The sequence below is a fragment of the Muscardinus avellanarius genome (assembly GCF_963383645.1).
Source record: "Muscardinus avellanarius genome assembly, chromosome: 6".
In the NCBI taxonomy this organism is placed as follows: domain Eukaryota; kingdom Metazoa; phylum Chordata; class Mammalia; order Rodentia; family Gliridae; genus Muscardinus; species Muscardinus avellanarius.
The window spans coordinates 15,247,921-15,267,893 of NC_137791.1; the positions used below are offsets into that span (position 1 = coordinate 15,247,921).

Here is a 19,973-nt window from a genome sequence, read left to right on the forward strand (position 1 = left end):
TGATCTATTTTATGGCCAGATAGTTTGTTTTATAATAAAAATCCATACATTTAAATTGAAACACAATCCTTTGATCTTGAAAGCCAACAAGTGCGAGACATATTAAGAATGGCTTCAAGACATGCCATCATGTTTACATTCCAATAAAAAGTATCCCCATAAAAAGGAAGACAAAAATAGATATCTTCTTGTTAAACTATAATTTATTTGAGAAACCTAATTTCATAGTAGATCCTTCTCAAATTGATTTTGGTATTGGTACATTGGTTGATTTTAGATTTCATTTACTAAGAAAATATAAATTATTTTATTAGCCTCAGGTAAACACCATAACTTCTTCAGAGCTTTTCAATCCAGATACATAAATGCATTCAAATGAAAAACTTCGGCAGCATTCCAAAAATTCAAGGTCAGAATAAACAGGAGACTGTCCGAATCAACCCATCATAAGGAATATAAATGCTGAACAATCAATTAATGGATCTCTGTGGTGGTACTCTCTTGCCCGCTTCAAACTCAGTAATAAACTAGGAGCCAGTTTTTCTTAAGATAGCAGAATATCAGATTTATAAGAAAGTTAAATATTTCCTAGTCCAGGAGAATTTAACTTATAGCTAAGAAAAGGAATTCAGGGTATCTGTACATAAATGTGGTTTTAATAAACTGCATCTCTTCTAGTTCACAGCCAGGGTTCACAGCCTTCTCAAAAGATCATAAGATCACCCCACTTTTATTATGATGATTTAGATCTAGAATGTTCCCCAAAGGCTCAATTATAGAAGGCTTGATATCAGTGCAACGATATTCATTCAGAGGTGGGGATTTGGGGAAGTGATTGGGTCATAGGGCTGTAACTTTTTCAATGGCTCAATCTGTGAATGGAATCCTGGTTGAAGGGGCTACTGGGAGGTGGTGGAAACTACAGTAAGTGGGACCTAGTTAAAGGACATGAGTGTTTGGGGCTGTGCCCCTGGGAACAATATCATATCCCCAGTGCTTTTCTCTCTCAGGTTCCTTGCTTTCTTAAAGTGAGCACCCTCCCTCCTCCTCCACCTTCTGCCATAATATCCTATCTCAATTCAGGCTCAGAGCAATGAAGCCAATCACAGGCTAAAACCTCTGAAAAGCTGAACCAAAGTAAACCTTTCATCCTTTGAGTAATTTTTCTCTTGCATTTTATCATAGCAATGGAAAGCTGACTAACAGTCACCAAGAGCAAATTCTAATCCACATTCACTTATCTGATGAGAAACTTGAGGACCGTGAGAAGTGCTCAGCATAAAGCTCAAAAAAACTTATACCCAGGATGCTCTGACTTCTTATCTCAGATGGCCCCCAGTGTTCGCTGGGGTTTTAAGTTACTAGCTAGAACTTGAGTCTCTGAATTTAGATCCCAGTTGTGTGGCACTGGAAATTTATTTATTTTCTCTATGTTTTAGTTTACTCAGCAATGAAAAATCGAGTTGGAAGTAGTTTGAACTGATAATTTTTTTTCTTTTTTTTTTGTGGTAATGAGAATTGAACCCAGGAGTATTCTACTTTTGAACTATATCCACGGATCTATGTTTTACGTTATTTTGAAACAGGGTCTCACTAAGTTGTGGAGGGCCTCACTAAGTAGCTGAGGCTGGCCATAAAACTGTGATCCTCCTGTCTCAGCCTCTCAAGTACTGAGATTACAAGTGTGTGCCACCATGCCCAGCTAGAAGTGATCATTTATAAGTAGATGTCATCTATGATTATTTCATATATAACGAGTAAGCCCACAGCTGTGTGTTAGTGCACACCTGAAATATGAATACTTGGGAGGTTGATACAGGAGGACTGCAGGTTCTAAGACAGCTCCAGCAGTGTAGCAAGACTCTGGACAATCTAGCAAGACCCTTTAAAAAAAATAGGTCTGGGTATGTAGCTCAGAGGTAGAATGACTCTGGGTTCAATTCCCAGTGCCAAATAAAAATATAAGTTCATCAATTTAAAAAGATGACATTCTGGCTTTTATTCATTTCCTAATAAAATAGACATTTCCGTTTGAAAAGGAAAATAGATGGAGTCTGTGTCTTCTAAAAAGAATCAGTGCATGTGTGTTAAACTAAATGCAAAATGGGAAATCGTCATGAAAGTACAACAGTGTGCATGTTACATCTCTCCAGTCACACACACAAAACACAAAATTGATAGCTCAGCCTTGGGAAGGAGACCCTGCCATTTGTGACAAGAGGGAGAAACCTGGAAGACCTGGTACTAAGTAAAATAAGTGAGACAGATAAGAAAAAAAAAATCAGCCATTTTCTGTGTTTACCGTTTCAAAGTCAGACAAAATCAGAAGCAGAGAATACAATGGTGCTATCAGGAGTTGAGGGGAAGAAGGGGGTTCCTATTTAGTAGTTATAAAGTTGCTGTATGATATTCTACTCTGTACTTAAAAGATTTTTAAGAGGGTAGATTTCCTGTTAAGTGTCCTTAAAACAATAACAAGACCCCAAGGGTCCTAGTGGTGAGACTTAGGCCTTTGAGTGTGGTTGTGGTGATGGGGTCATTGGTTGATGTCTTTGTCCAAACTCATCGATTACATCTGCTAAATACATGCAATTTTTTGTAAATCAATTATTCTTCAACAAAGCTTTTTTTTTTATTAAATATAATGTCTCTCTTAGCCTAAGGCCCAAACTAAATGCATTTCTAATTTAACTTTCAAAACAATGTCTTGAGAGGCCTCTAGATTCTCAGAAGTCCTTGGCCTGTCTAGCACTACCTAGCAAGAGGCAAAGAGGACAAGAGAGGAAATTTGAGTAGGAAATGACAGAATTTTTCACTGAGGAAGGTTTAAATAACTTGCTTTTGCTAAATTTGCAAAAACAATTAAATTGCCAGCATGTTACCAGGGCTCTTTCTAGAGCCTTGAAAGAGGACCAGGCAAAGGAGAGGCCCTGAGATGTCAGTCTTCTTGGCCTCATGGTGAATCTTCCTCTTCCACCGCTCCATTAACTCAGCATCATCTGAAGCTAATTTCTAGGAACTGGAACTGACTTTCTATATTCACTTTACCGCTCCTGGGAATTCTAGAGATTTGTGACTGAAACAAGAGACTGTGAAGTGGCAGGGAGAGGAGGTGAGTGAGTTGCTCAAAGAATGTCAACTTCTCATAATAAAGAGCTGATTTTTTTTTTTTTTTTGGTGGTACTGAGGTCCCTCAAAACCCTTCTACCTCCAGGCTACACTCCCAGACCTATTTTATATTTTATTTGGAAACAGGGTCTCTTAAAGCCAGCAAGGTTGGCTTCGACCCTGCATGATCCACCCGTCTGCCTTCCAAGCGCGGGGACTACAAGCGTAACTGTCAACACGCCTGGCAAAAGAGCTGATCATTTTTAAATGTACATGAAGGAGTTGGCGTTTCTTAAATCCATCTATTGTGCAACTCCAAAAATATGGGCAAGCTACTGTGCAGGTTCTCACTTTTGCTGATTTTAATTCTCTTTTCTATTTATGAACTCATTCTTTTTAGTGCTTACACACTGTATTTCAACTGAGACCTACAAAAACCTCCACCATTGGCTAGCTTCGACCGCTTCTAAGGAATAATCCAATCTCTAACTGGTTCTTGTTATCAACCAGTTTATGAAGCTTAACCTGTTTTCTTGATCTTGACCTGCTTTTCCTTCCTCCTGACCTATGGCCAGTATGGACATCACATTCCTTAAGCCTTTCAGGGTAGAGTTCTCAGGGTCACTCCAATTCCCCTCTTTCCCTGATTATTATTCCTGATCAGTTTTACAACCTCTGCTACGCAAATCTTAATTCTTGCCAATGTTTATGATCTTTATTACACTGGTGACCTCTTTCAGTTCCTCTCAGTAGAACTACTGAATCTTAATGTTATTCTCTCTGATTCAGCTCAGTGTGGAAGTTCATTCACCCATCAGTATGGGTGGCCAGTCAGTCACTCTGCTCCAAGCGCAGCCTTCAATACTCAATCCCTCCTCATAAATATTAAATACTGATAAAAGAAAAAATTAACAGTCAAACCTCTCAACAACAAATTCAGGTCATCTGTCATCTGCCTCCAATTTCTTCTTGGTCACATTGTCCAGGGTATTTATAAAGTGTGTAAAGTCACGGCCAACAGTTTTCCAGTTTACAACAGCAATTTTACATCTCTTGAATAGTATTTGTACTTTGAAGTCTTCACATTTTTGTCCTTCTCTTCTCTAGTATAGCTTTTCCCATCTTCATCCCCCTCGCATTTCTTTATTGGCCACTGAAATTCCATGTGTTTTATAATCAAGCTTCTTGCAGGAGCCTTCCCAAATATTCCAGTCTGAATGCCATAGTTTAGATAATGAATATTCCCCCAAAGACCTATGACTTAATAAAGGCTTAATTCTCAGAGCAGCAGTGATGGGAAGTGATGGGGCCTTTAAGCAATGGGCCCTAATAGCAATCAGAGAGATGCAAATCAAAACTGCCCTGAGATTTCATCTACCCCCATTAAAAACACAAGCAGTGCAAGGTGCAATGATGCATGCTTGTAATCCCAGCATTTGGGAGGCTGAGACAGGAGGTTTTTAGTTCGAGGACAGCCTCGGCTACTTAGAGAGGTCCTCCACAACTTAGTGAGACCCTGTTTCAAAATAAAGAATAAAAAACAGGGCTGGGAGTGTAACTTGAAGGTAAAATGCCCCTGGGTTCCATCCTCAATACTGCAAAAAAAAAAAAATGCTGGCAAGGGTGTGGAAAAGTGAAACTTTAGTACGCTGTTGATTGAATTGTAAATTAATGTAACCACTTTGGAAACATATGGAGAATCCTCAGAAGAATGGGAAGGAACCTACCTTATGATTCACTTCTGGATGTCTACCCAAAATAATGGAAACCAACTACCAAACTATTTTATGCATATCTTTGTTTATAGCTGCACAAATCACAATTGACAAACTATGGAACTAGCCAAGATGTTCATCAACAGGTGAATGGATTGCAAAACTATGGGAATATGTATGATGGAATTTTACACAGGCATAAAGAAGGAAAAAATGATGTCATTTACAGGGAAATGTATGAAACTGGAGAAAATTATGCTAAGTGAGATTAGTCAGTCACAAAATGTAAAAAGTTGGATGCTCTTCTTAATATGTGGAAGCTAGGGAGAAAATGGGTCAGAGGAGGAACTCTAGCCAAAGGAGGAGAAACTATAGATGAGCAAATAAGGTTACCTGAGAGGGATGAGATGGGGAGAGGAAAATTCTCTGATGTACATGGTGTACATTAACAAACATCAAAGCCGATCACTAAACCAAACATGAAAAGGGAGGGGAGGTAATGCGTTCGTTGGGAATTGGGGAAGGGCTGAATGAGTGATGTGTGCACGTATGCCTCCACCATGTTGTACCTTATTTAAGGTGTATGACTATAATGCACCAATAAATAAAAAAATTAAAAAGGAGATGGGCCTTGCTGGGAGATTTTAGATTACTAGAAGCACTACCCTAGAAGAGGACTGGATTCTTTCCCTTCTCTTTTAATTCTCAGCCATGATGTGCTGCTCATCACAGACCTAACCCAACCCAGCCAACACTGTGGCCCAAATAAACCTTTTCTATTTATAAGTGCTTATCTCAGGTATTTGTCATAGTAACCGTAAGCTGACTAACACACATAACAAAAAACACATGAGTATTTTGTCCTTTGATTTATGATATGATACTATCTTTACATTTTTCAAGTTGTGCCAACTATGTCACTTGAGAAAAAGTTTGGTTCCCTTAGCCTTCATATATGTCCCTTCTATTTTCAAGATTTTTTTATTTAAAGCACTTTCTTACTTTCTGGAACCACAAGATGCTTCAGATACATCTTGTATCTCTCTCACTCGGGCCTGAAATCACTCAATTTTTTTCAAGGAATTCTCTTCTTCTAATTGGATAGAAGTATTTCCAAATCAAGGTCTAAGGATACATCATGCTCCTTGCCACAGCGAGGTCATTCTTTTCCATTACTGTCAGTGGCTACAGCTAAGAAATAAGTGCACACGTCTTACCTGAGACATGCACACATCTCTATCTATTTACCTCTCTGTCCATCTATCCTACCAACAATAATAAAAGCATGAGTCCTTACTAATACCTCTGACTTCAACCCAGTACCTGGACATTCATCTAGTTTCACTGTTCATGTATCTGCAACATTTCCTCTGCAACATTAGTGGTTGCACTACTTGCTCTCCAACATTTTCACTGCTTGTGTGTTTGCAACATTTTTAAGTATTAAGAAACTTGACTCTCATTATCAATATGCTTACATATTTGGTTAATCCTCCTCTATAAAGAAAGTGGTTTAATTTTTACCTATGTCCCTATGTATATGGCTTTGTAAGATCCAATGTTCTTTAATGTTTATTTAGTTTAGCTCCTTTCCATATAAATGATCATTTTTATCATTTTATTTACCATTTATCATCAGTTTAAACAATACTAAAGAAGTTAAAAATAAAGTAGGTAAGGGATATAAAATTCTAGGAATATTTACATACTAAAAACATCAAAATAATAATATTATATTATAACAATATATTATATCTATTATATATACAATATGTAAAAATAATGTAATAATATAATATAATAATGTAATATTATTATATATAACAATATAATAGTATTATCATATTATTGTTGTTATTCATACCAGGGATTAAACCAAGAAACATTCTATCTCTGAGCTACACTCCCAATCCTTTTTTACTTTTTAGTTTAAAACAGTGTCTTCTTTAATTGCTGAGGCTGGCCTCAAACCTGGGCTCCTCCTGTCTCAGCTTCCTAACTAATGGGATTTCAGCCATGGGTCACTGTGACTGGCAATAATCAGTATTTAAAAGAAACTATAGATATAGTTAGATGTTCTTAAAGGTAAAACTGCCAAGGAGGAGAAAATAAAAACAGGAAGAAAGTCCCTAAGCATTGTTCATCCTTGAATTTCATGGAATAAATTGCACACCAGCAAGCCCGTGGAAGTATACCCACTCCTTTTAATTCTAGCAAGTCATTTCTTTCATTTCCTCCTGTCCCCATTCAACTAAGGTAGTCCGTTTATACCAAGAAATCTTTTCTGCAGATCTGGAGACTGAAAAAGCAAACAAGGTCTCTCTCCTGTCCCTCTCACCTTTCTATATTACCCTTTGATGCTTTCCATCTGGCTGTGAGCCACCTCTCACATTTTTAGATCTTATGTACCTATTTTGTAGAAGTTCAAAGAGTTTGAGCTTAAATAGCCTTTGTACATTCCAGATCTTCAAAAAGTTGCTTTGAAGTTTTAAACTTTTAACTTCCACAGCCAAAGAGTGACTGTGAAGTAAACAACTGGAAAGTAGCTACTGAACGTTCTTCTCAGAAGGGATGAGAATTGAAGCCAAAGGAAGCAGCTCCGCTCTCCAGCTATGAGCATGTCACTGTCGCACGCTCTGAAATAGGAACAAGTCGCTACAGATGCACAAAACCCTTCACTCTAGTCAAGAGAATTTCTGTCACATTTAAACTTATCCACTAATCTTTATTTTTTATTATTTATTTACTTATTTATGTATTTATTTTTTTATTTATTTTTGGTGGTACTGGGGTTCCTGGAAGCCCTTCTACCTCCAGGCTACACTCCCAGACCTATTTTATACTTTTTTTTTTTTTTTTGGAAACAGGGTCTCTTAAGCCAGCGTGGCTAGCTTCGAACCTGCACGATCCTCCTGTCTCCGTCTCTCAAACGTGGGGATTACAAGCGTGCGCCACCACGCCCGGCTATTCACTAATTTTCTAAACGAACACTTTCTATAAAAATCACAAGTTTATCATTTTAAGGAATCTTACTACTTTGCAATTTTCATTGGATAATTATCAGTTACCAATATCTTAATGTTTGGACAGCTAGGATATTTCTGGCTTGACTTACATGTGCAATTACTAAAAATACAAGCCTAATCTATGTAGGTGGTTTATTTCTTGATATTTTTTGATAATAAAGTACACTTAAAGTGCCATATTAATTTCGAGGTGGCCAGTTGTATTCCTTTAAGTTTAGAATTGCAATTTGAAACAAAAAAGCATTGTTATATTCTTGAAAGTGAAGATGTGAAGCAGAAAAATTTTCCTCTAGGAGAAAAACAATATACAAAAATGAGTCAATAAGAAAACCAAACTTTAAGGTAATAATCTGTTATGTAAGACCTCTGTTTTCATTTTTTAAATCTCTCTACTACTCTTTAAATCATGTATCTTCATGAACTGAGTAGCCCTGAGCTGTGTACAACCAAAATACTATGATTTTGGTACGAAGAGGCATAAAAATCAATGTTTTGAAGAAAATGTAAGTGAAAACTCTTCTTGTCTTTCTTTAAAATATGCATCTTTCTTTTTTGACACTTTATGGTATCTTAAAAATTGTCTTTGGCACTGTGAAAATGGAAAAGACTTCAATGTCACAGGGAGGTAGAAATTAAGCAATTAAGTCTTAAGCTAAAAATATCAGGTTGGTTTGAAATCTCATAATAGAGTTTCTTTGTAGACTTTTAAAAGTCATTTCATAATGGGAATTAGATAACTATATTTTTCTCCAAAACACTTTTTAAAAAATTCACCAACTATAAAATAGTACTAATTATGAAAAAATATAATAACACGCTGATCTCATATCAAGGAACAATTTAAGCATAAGCTCTGACTCTAAAATGGCTCACAATACCCCTTGGATAAAATTATAAGGCTTGAAGGATTATAAAGGAAATCTCCATTAATATAGTTCAAGAAATGTGGCATTTTTGTTGAATTACTCTGAAGGTAAATATGCTTCATCAGTAAGGTGATGCACCCAAATTCTTGAGATATGACACTGGGAACTCTCTCCTACAGACCCTCTTGTCTGTTTCTTCCCTCTCATGCTGTAAAGATTGGAAGATGAAGGGCCAGAGGGGTTAGCTGTCATCCACAATTATGCAATAGAATCTACCCACCGTGGAACCTGATTCCAAGTGCAACTTCATAAAATAATTGTGTTGTTTTATTTTTTTAATTAATTCATTCATTCATTAATTTTTGGGGGTGATACTGGGGTACCTGGAAGCCCTTCTACCTCCGGCCTATACTCCCAGACCTATTTTATATTTTTTTATTTGGAAACAGGCTCTCTTAAGCCAGCGAGGCTGGCTCCGAACTAGCGCGATCCTCCTGTCTTCACCTCCCAAGTACGGGGATTACAAGCGTGCGCCACCACGCCCGGCAGTTATGTTTTATTTTTAAATATGCATTAGTTAAGGTCCTTTCCATAGCAACTCAGATTCCTACTTGAGAAAGCTGTAAAGAAAACCAACAACAACAACAACAACAAAATAACAGGAACGATGGATGTGTGTGTGTGTGTGTGTGTGTGTGTGTGTGTCTACGTGTGCTTGGCAGGTGTGTTTCACTACTTCTAGTCCTCTATGAGTTCATATCAGGAGCTAAAAAGCCATGAGATACTCTCTCTGTCTCTTTTTGTGGTCTTCATTACTGTAGCTCTGATTTTCCTTTCCATAGAGAACATGGCCACTGTTTGGTTCCTTAGAACACAGTTTAGAGTTTACCCTTTGAGCAGAGATTGTCTCTCGACCTCTAGACTAAACCTACTTGAGAAACTCAGTTGACTTAGGTTGGGTCAAGCATGCATTGCAGTCAGTCTGTCTGTCTGTCTGTCTGTCTGTCTGTCTGTCTGTCTCTCTCTCTCTCTCTCTCTCTCTCCTCCCCCTTCCTCTTTCTGCCTTTCTTTCTCTTTTCTTTCTTTCTTCCCTCTTCCCTCTCTCCCACATACTATATTCCAGGCACTGGGATCATCCAGTCAGCTATCTCTAAGGGAACTAGGCTTACAACACAAAAACATGAATAAATATCTAATATTTACAAAGCACTTATAGTTATAATTATTTATTATTAATAATGCAGAGCTACATAGAGTTATATAAGAGAGAACTTTAATTGTATAGATTACAAAAACTTTATTAAAGTTTAGCTAAAGTATTACTAGCTATAGACTAGCACTAAACTACAATTTCTCTGTGGAGGAATGAAAGATCTATTGCATTAAATTGAATTCATAACATTTTATAGCAAAGCATAATACTATGCTATTATATATCTATAACAATTAAAATCAAATATTAAAATAATGTAAAATCTGTTATAATATTCATAGCTGATATCCTCTAGAAATAAAATCTATCCAAGCATACTGAAGAAGGGTTTTATATTTTTATTTTTTAAATTCTTTTATTGGTGAATTTTAGTCATACATTTTATTTTTTTTATTATTATTATTATTTTTTTTTGGTGGTACTGGGCTTCCTGGAAGCCCTTCTACCTCCGGGCTACACTCCCAGACCTATTTTTACATTTTTATTTGGAAACAGGGTCTCCTAAGCCAGCGCGTGCGGCTGACTTCGAACCTGCGGGATCCTCCTGTCTCTACCTCCCAAGCGTGGGGATTACAAGCGTGCCCACCACGCCCGGCCTTAGTCATACATTTTAATGGGATAAAAGACTTGTGGAGACATACATGCATACCTTATCCAATTAGCCCTTACCCATCCCCACCCTATTCTCTCCCTATCCCTCCTTCCCATGCTTGGCTTAGTGATTGACTTTGTTATGTTTGTGTAAGTCCATACTGTGCTTTAGAGAGTTTCCTTCTTCCCCATCCCATCCCCTCAGTTAGGTCGCCTTATTTGCTCCTCCATAGCATCTCCTACTTCATCAGAGTTTCTCCTGTTACCCATTTCTCCCTAGCAGAATTGAAGGGTTTTGTTTGCATCAGCTGCCAGTACTGTCTCTAATCTCTGTTGGAGCCGGCATTCTATTGGTTGTATTTAAGATAAATGGACAAAAGTTTATCATAATCGGTCTGGGGGAATCTAACATTAACTGGAGATTATTTCATTTGTCAGTATAAGACCTCACATTAGTTCTGCCCAGCTGCTTGTTTTAAGAGCTAAGCATTAGCCTTCTATTTGGTGAATCTGCCCTCTATTATTCGCAAAGCTGCTTCTCCAAATATATCAGGCTAATTAATCAAATGTGGACAGATATAATTTACTAGTGGTTAAAATAAAAAATATAGAGACTACACCCAAATAACTCACAAGTGAATTATCAAGGCTGAGCTAATCTTCCTTGCACCATTACCTGAAAAATGTGCTCTAAAATGCAGCTAGACATCCCAGTAGGCAACATGGAATCTCAAACTGAACTACACTGAGAAAACTGTTCAGTATGTTACATCAACAAGTAGATGATCTGGTTCACCACCACCTGTGACCACTTTTAGTGTGTTTATTTTACAATTAAGAAAACTGACATTCAGAGATTTCAAAAAAATTGGCCAAAGCCAAAGAAGTACAGGGCAGGGCCTCCTGATTTCAGTGTAACTTCCAATCTCTAAGTTAAAGTGTAGATGGGATCTAGACTACAAGCACCTATTTTATCTGAATTCCAATTTAAAATAATAATTTTTGACTTAATTCCACAAACAAATATTCTTAAAACATAATTTAATATGCTCTGTATACGATGTGTATAGGTATATGTATACATAGTGTATATATGCTACACATGAATAGTTTGGAGAAAAATAAGAACAGAATAAAATTTAAAGCTTTTTAATTTACTTAACTCTTAGGCTATCTAGTCCTCTCTCCCATTTTCTCCTTAGATCTTCAAATAGAAAAATCAGTCTTTCTTTTAATAGCTTTGTCAGAAATCTATTTAAGTGTTGCCCCTAGACCTATAACATTAAAATCTTGCTTTTTTCTATATTTCCTGATATTTGTGATCATAAATGAGAAGTTTTTTTATTATTTTATGAGTTTTGAGTTTTTTTTTAAAATCCACCAGAATGTGGCCTTATTTGGAAATAGGGTCTGTACAAATGTAATCAAGTCATTAGGATAGGCTATAGTCCAATATGACCAATGTCTTTACTCTTTTCATTTATTATTTTTTACAGTACCGGAGATTGAACCCAGTGACATTATACCTCAGAGATACACCCCTAGCCCCATTTTTTATTCTTTATTTTGAAACAGAGTCTCACTAAGTTGCAGAGGGCCTCACTATGGAGTTGAGGCTGTCGGCAAACCTGCAATCTTCCTGTGTCAGCCTCCCAAGTACTGGAATAAGCACCATGCCCAGTTGAGCAATGTCTTTAAAGAAATTTGGACACAGAGATACACTCATAAAGAGAGAAGGCAAATAAAGACACAGAAGAAAAACATGTAAAAACAGAAAATGGGAGAGATGTACCACAAGCACAGGTAAGTCAAGGATTGCTGGAAAACACCAGAATCCAGTGGAAATTAAGAAAGAATTTCTCTGTGAGCTACAGAGGAATTTCATCCCTGACAACGCTTTGATTTCAGACTCCTGGCCTCCAGAACTGTAAGAGAATACATTTTTGTTGTTTAAGCATACCAGTTTATGGTATTTTGTTATAGCACCTTTAGGAAATTGATACAAAGACCAATCCAAACTAATTAGGATAAACTTTTCTCTGTATTTCTAAATTTCTTTCTCACGGCTTCAAGTATCTTCTTTTCAAAGCAAAGAATTGGAACTTAATGTGTATTTTTTTCATCCTATTTTAGACTAGTTTTTAGATGATATATTGGCAAACAGCATGACTGGTTTATTTTTAAGAAGGAAGTATAAAGTAAAAGGCCACTTCAATAATAATTTTTCTTTGTTTAGTGGAAGTATATTAAGGATCATTACCAAATATCTGAATGCATAATTAAATATGAATTCACATCAATTTGGTCCCAAATAACTGTCTGGTCTGAGGACACTGTTATCCATCATTGGCTCTAATCCAAATTACCTTCTTCCCTCATTACCTCATTCCATCAGTCATTAAGAACTCACATGTGATGGTTTCTCCAAAATGCCTCTCTAAATCATCTTTTCTCTGAACCTCACTATTTCTTCTCTGTGATAATTCATCGTCTTTGAATAGGGCCTTACTTGATTACTTTTCTCTAGTCTCAATGGTTCTGATAAAACAGCTCCATTTTGTTCGAGTGACAGCAATTATCACAGACACAAGAGCACTGTTGCTGTTGCAAGACCCTAGATATTTACCCTCCTGGGTTGCACGAACAGAAATGAGGGCAACAATACTGCTTGAAAGAACAAAACAACAGGTGTAGGCAATATATAAAAAGCAGGAGAGCTGGAATTCAGACTCAGGTTCCTTCGGCTCCAAAATATACAACTATTTACGATATCATAAAAGCCCCTTTCATATTTTCTATTAGGAAAAAGATGTTTGTTGATAACACTTAATTACTTTGCCTTTATGACATCAATATGTGGCCTTGGATGATTTTTTTAAACAAATATATATTGTTATGCTCAAACTCTTGGTAGTACTCAAAGAAAAGTTTCTAAATTACTTGGTCATCTATCTCACTTTGAGTTCTCTCATTTGATGTAATTTGTGGTGAAAAGGACCTAACTTAAAATTTTAGATTATTAACGAGTTTATAAAATATGATAAAACTATACATCGGGATCATTATAGCCACATGTAAGCATACAAATCAGCTGGTTTTATATGTATACATATATACATATGTATAGGGTCAGTATACAAAAACTAAAAAGTAACAAACAATTTTTCTGATTATAGAGCCTCAAAAGTTCTTAAAAACAGAATTAATTTTACTTCTCCTTTGAAACCACTCCGGAGGTATTATTGACATACTAAAACCTATGCATATTGAACATATGTAAATTGACAAGTGTGAATATATACTTTTGAAAGTATCATGACAAGCTATGCCATAAAGCTACCCACCACCTCCAAAAGTTTCCTTTCACCCTCTTTATTCTTATTTTTGTGTGTTTCTGTATATAATAAGAACACATCATAAAACCTACCTTCTTAGTAAATTTTGAAGTGTATACTATAGTACTTTGTACAGTAGATGTCTAGGACTTATTCATCTTGCATAAATAAAACTTTGTACTCTTTAATACTCTCCTATTTTACCCTCCACAAAGCCCCTAAAAACCACCATTCAACCCTTTGCATATACGGGTGTGACTATTTTAGAGTTCTTTATCTCAGATCTGTTTTGTTACCCTATTTCTCTCTGGGTTCCCCATGTGAGAGAAAACACCCAACTATTGGCTTTCTAGACTGGTTAATCTCACTTGACGTACTATTCTCAAGTTACATCCATTTTCCTGTGTATGACATAATTTTGTTCTTCTTTATTCCTGAGTAGAATATATATATATATATATATATATATATATATATATATATCACAGTTTTATGATCTTTTCATCTGTTGATAGACACCTAGGCTGGTTCCATAATTTGACTATTGTGGACTGTGCTGCTATGAACATGGATATTCACGTATCACTATAATATATTGACTTCAGTTCCTTTGGAAAGATGTCCAGGAATGGTATAGCTGGGTCATAGGGTAGTTCCATTAACAATATCTGTGAAACCTCCACTCTGATCTTCATAGTGGCTGCACTAATTTGCAAAGCCACGGACAGTATATAGGGTTCCTATTTATCTACATCCTCAATGGAATTTATGATTGTCTTTCTTCTTGATGACTACCACTGTAACTGGAATTATATGGAAACTTGGTGTAGTTTTGATTTGCATTTCCCTTATTGCTTATGTTAAACATTTTTATATATTTAATGGCCATTTGTATTTCTTCTTTCAAGATGTGTCTGTTCTGTCCAATTGCCCATTTTTAGTAGATTTTTTAGCATTAAGTTTTTTAAGCTTTGCATATTTTAGATATTAGTCCTCTATCAGAGGCCTGTCAAAGATCTTCTCCCATTATGTAGGCTTTCTTTTTGGGCTCTTGATGTTTTCCTTTGCTGCACAGATTTTTAATTTAACACCACCCCTTTTTATTAATAATTATTTTAATTCCCTGATATTTTGGGCCTCTTATTAAAGAAGTCTCTCCTAATAAGTATGTGTTGGGGTGTTAAGGCTGAATCAAACACTATTCTTTTTGTGTAGTAGAATTTCTCTACCAATTTGTTCTTCAGTGAACATTTATTTCTACATCTTAACAGCTGAGAATAAGGCTATAATGAACTCAAGAATGTAGAAATGCCCTTGAGATCCCGATTTCAATTATTTGGTTATAAACTCCGAAATACAATTTCTAGATCAAAGAGAAGTTCTATATTTATTTTTTTGAGAAACTCCCACACTTATTATGTCTACATAAATTTACATTTCCACCAATAGTACACATGGACTCGTGCATTCTAACTTTCCTAAATATGTAACCTATTGACAATGGCTAAATAACAGGGTGTGAGAATATATCCTTAGATATTTCCATGTATGTGTATTGGTATGTGTGTTATTGGACTTACCATGAAAGAATCGATGAGGAAAGTAACTTTCAGCCCCTTCAAGGAAGGAGACTACTAGTATGTCTATAGTGCTTGTTATTTAAATAAGCAAATTTTCAAGATGAGCAGGGTATAAAGGGTGATATTAACAGTAATTTTTAGACAAAAACATAACAATTCACAACTTTTTCTGAAAAACCAAGATATATAGTCATCTTAGATATACATAGAAAATTGATAGAAGCATAGTTTTAAAGGAAATAGGAGAAGAATATTTAAATTATACTAAGAAACAGTAAGAGCATAATAGGGTACAAAATATAATACCATATCAGTTTCTCCAAACCAGATTCAGGTATGCCTATGAAAACCTATATTTCTCCTTGACAAAGCGAGTATTTCAAAATACTCTACCATCTTCCACCTAATTAATCTTACCGGGGCCCTTGTTTTACTACCATAGGAAAGAGTGTTTCTATTGGTAAACACCAAGTCGGAGAAACAGCGTACTTTGGTTTCTAAAGAAAGTGGAAAAACATGTTGTTCTTGTGTTTCTGTTTCCCCCTCCCCTCTCTCTTTCCTCTCCCTCTCTCTCTTTCCCTCCCTCCCTCTCTAATTCAAGCAGTGGCACAACTGTTAACTATTAGCCACACGGAACACTATTTTTAATGGAGCTGATACTGTGTGTGTGTGTGTGTGTGTGTGTGTGTGTGTGTGTGTGTGTGTGTGTTTGTTCTCTCCCTCAATTCAGTTCCCACATTCACAAAATATTGCTCAGAAATGCAGCAAGAAACACATCATAGCATCTTGAATGCTTCTAAATCATTACCAGCTATAATTATTTCATTGTAATTTCTGTAAAACTCTTATACTTTTGAATTCTACCAATAGTCAAGCTTAAAAAAAAAGTACACATGGTCACATCATTTGTCCTTTTAAAAAGTGAAATATATACCTTTCAACCGAGGGCTGTGCACATGCATTCTTTGTAGGTGGAGGTTTACGGGTACAAACTCTAATGTCTTCTCTCCTTTGCTGCTGCTTGATTTGAAAGAGGATCCTAGGAAGAAAAAATTGTGCATTATTAGTAAATATATAAGTAAATATATTTCTGTTGAAATATATATTTGACAAAAAATATCACAAGACCCTTAGAAAGAAAAATAAAACCTGTATGTATGAGTTATCTTTGCAGAAATTCTATTACGTAGAGTATTCCAATCATCCTTATTATTGTGGAGTAGAATAGGACAACTTTTACTCATTTTAGGTGCCAAAAGAAAAAGAAATAAAAAGTAAAAATAAAATTATTTGCTCTCATCTTCATAACTGTAGTGTTTATTATTGTTTTTAGGTGACATGCACGGAATGCAATTAATTGGTTTGAGTAAGCAAAGTGACTCTTTCACACCTGTTTCCTTGCTAAGTTCTGTCAGGATGTCTTGGTACATATTCACCATCTGGTCACAGTGAGTAAGGACATTTTTCCGTAGATTGTCCCAGTGTGGAGAAAGCTCACCAAGCTCTTTTAGCTCCTGGTTTCTGTAAAGAATCATATATAGAAGAAAAAAAAGTATCAAAGTTAATCAGGAAACCAAGCATGGGAAGGAGGGAAGCAGAAGGAAGGGTTAGGGACTGGGTAGGGGCTGATGGGGTGATGTGTGCATGTATATCTCCACAAGATTTTTTATCCCATTAAGATGTATGACTACAATGCACCCATAAAAATTTATTTAACAAAAAAGCACATGATGTAATTTAAAAAAAGAATCAAAAAAGGGTAGAAACTCTTTAATTTTATCTTAAATCTACAGATGCAGAAAACTTAATCAGGCCTATCAAGTTAATAAGAAATATCCTTCTTAGGAAACTTCAAATACCTTCTTAGGAAACTTTCATGAGCTTACTAAAAAAATGTTAAATTTCTTAGTTAAACTTTACAAAGATGGCACAATTACTATCTTTAATATGTAGAGATGACATTTCATTAAAGAGAAAATATTAAAACCTCAACATAAAGCTCTAGGCTTCAATCATTCAAATTCAAACTAGTTAAAATGGGCTATTTTCCTATGTCTGAAGGAAACAGGCGATACTCAGATAATTATAAGTACATATGCATGTGTGTGTGACTGAGTGTACATGTGTGCGATTGTATGTGTATGTGTGTGTGTGTAATATAGAGTAGTTATAATTTTTAAAGCTAAGATAAGGAATAAATATAATTTTCAGGTATAAATTTCTGAGGCATTAGTTTCTCCCAAGAGGAGAGTTTAAACACTAAATGCATATGTGTTGTACCCTCTTAATCAAAAGGAAGAACTAAGCATGCCATTTAGGCTCCAATTATTAACTTTTATCTAAATCTCTATCCTTTGGCCAAGTTAATTTAAATCATCAGACTGCCTTTTTAAAACCATAGTGATAAATGGTCTAATATGCTGCTTGGTTAGATCTCTTACTCATTTCTGTAACCTTTTACCAACAACATTTTCATGAGGCTAATTAAACCAGCAATAATGAACCTTCTTTGCTATTTTGGTCGTGAAACATGCTAAATACCAAGCTAATAAATACGAAAGATGTAGAATCCTGAACATTCTGTTAAATGCAAGAATAATGAATCATGTGCAAAAATATGACTGGCTTTCAAATGTTGCTACCTTCCTTTGTTTTGTCTCAATGGGAATGCAATGATTGACTCCGATATGTTTGTGAATGTACCAAACATGAGAAGGAGGAAAAAGGTTAGGAAATGCGGTGTGGATTGGGTAAGGGCTGAATGAGTGATGTGTGCGTGTATGCCTCTACCATCTTGTGCTTCATTAAGATGTATGACTACAATCCACCAATAAAAATTTTAAAAAATGGAATGCAATATGATGATGCTATGCTTTTCACCTGATCTCTTTATAATATCTGTGAGCGTTAATCTCATTCTCAACTTTTCCAAAGATTAGGTTTCATGATACCACCTTCATGGGAGAATTAATCAATAGACAATGAGAGTAAAGGGTATTCATGACACTGAAAAACTGGGAAATGGCATGATATCTAAATCAAGGACAAAACAATGATAATTAAAATAAACAATTACAAAGGCTTGAAAGAGCCACCTCTACAAGAATGTGGACAACTGGATCAGATCTGAGATAGAAAGCAAACAATACATCAATTCAATAGATAAGTTTACAGACTTTGCTTCCAATACATAGCTACAGTGGAAACATTAGCTAAGCTTTCCTATTTAATACTAACAGATGCACTAATGGCTTCTAATTTATGTTCTCTAAATACTCACCAGAAGAACAATTAAAGAGGGATGATGAAAAGAGAGGAAATGTCAGAGTAAACCATGACTTCACTGTGGAACACTTACAATCTCCTTGTCTAAGAGAAGTTTGACAAAAGATGCTCAGAAAAGTTGAGTGTTGGGTCATGGTATAATGGTTTGGGTTCAGAATGTGTCCTGAGACCTCACAGAAACAAGCTAGCAGTGTTGGAAGAGAAGCTTGGTTACCAAGAAGGGGGCTCTGAGGTTGTGTTGAGGATTATATGGCTCTTTCTCTCCTGCCTATTCTCTGCTTCTGGACTTCATCCTACACAATGTGAGTGTAGACCTCATCTCTCTCTCCCCCCCCCCTCCTTTCTCCCTTGAAGTTCCGACCCTGGCCTCACATGGACTGAACCCAGAATCTCCCCAAACTGTGAGCAAATAAATCGTCCTTCCTCTAAGTTGCGTGATTAGTTGTTTTTGATTGTGGCAGTGAGAATGTTGAACAAGACACACAGAATAACTAGAAATCAAGTGTGCAGAGTCCAGACCATTGTTAAAACTTATTGCACCTCTTCAGTATGTCTGCTATGTGGAGAAACACATAGATGAGGCTGATTGTTATAAGAGATGGTGCAGAAAAGACATACATCCTAAAAGGGACAAACCACCAACTTACTGTCGCTCTGCATTCAGAGAAGTTCTAATATAGGGAAACTGTGGATAAATATGCAGCAGTGAAAAGTCTATGAAATTATAACAGAAGAGTAAGAGAACTGCTATATATTTCTAAATGTTGAAATAAATTAATTATATTGGTATGTTAAATAAAAATAGATGAGAAAAATGCTGGATGCATAAAAATTAATAATCTTTTCCTTAGGGAAATCTAGGGCTTTGTTTGACTATATTTTAATTTGTCACTTTGAACAAAAACCTTTGATTTCAAAATCTTTGGTTTGTATCTCATCTCAGTGTCTTTAGAAAATAGCACCTAAGATCAAGCAATCCAAGGCGAATTGGAAAGTACAAATAAAAGTTATCCAGGGGAAAGAAGAAAATAGACATGAGGTGGTATATTACTGAGTTGTACAGAAATTTAGTAGAAAATATATCTGATTATTTCTAAGATTTCTAGGATTGTGTGAAACACACCTAGGAACATCAAATAGGACTTTTACACCCTGGAAGTTTATTAAATGAAGAGATTTTTAAATGCCAGTTACCTACTACATCTTTTTGTGTGTGTATGTGTGTGTGTGTGTGGGGGGGGGGTCTGGGGATGG

General features: G+C 35.9%; 1 protein-coding gene across 8 annotated transcripts in view; it reads right to left on the reverse strand.

The window, feature by feature from the left end:
* The window catches only part of INPP4B (inositol polyphosphate-4-phosphatase type II B), a gene marked incomplete at both ends in the record, with an annotated part of 387,908 nt that overhangs the window by 163,560 nt on the left and 204,375 nt on the right, over positions 1-19,973 (reverse strand). For all 8 annotated transcript variants that reach the window (XM_080697036.1, XM_080697033.1, XM_080697032.1 and 5 more), the window contains 2 exons: positions 16,369-16,473; positions 16,825-16,955. In XM_080697036.1, coding sequence (XP_080553162.1) covers positions 16,369-16,473; positions 16,825-16,955 — 236 coding nt within the window. The remainder of the gene's footprint in view (positions 1-16,368; positions 16,474-16,824; positions 16,956-19,973) is intronic.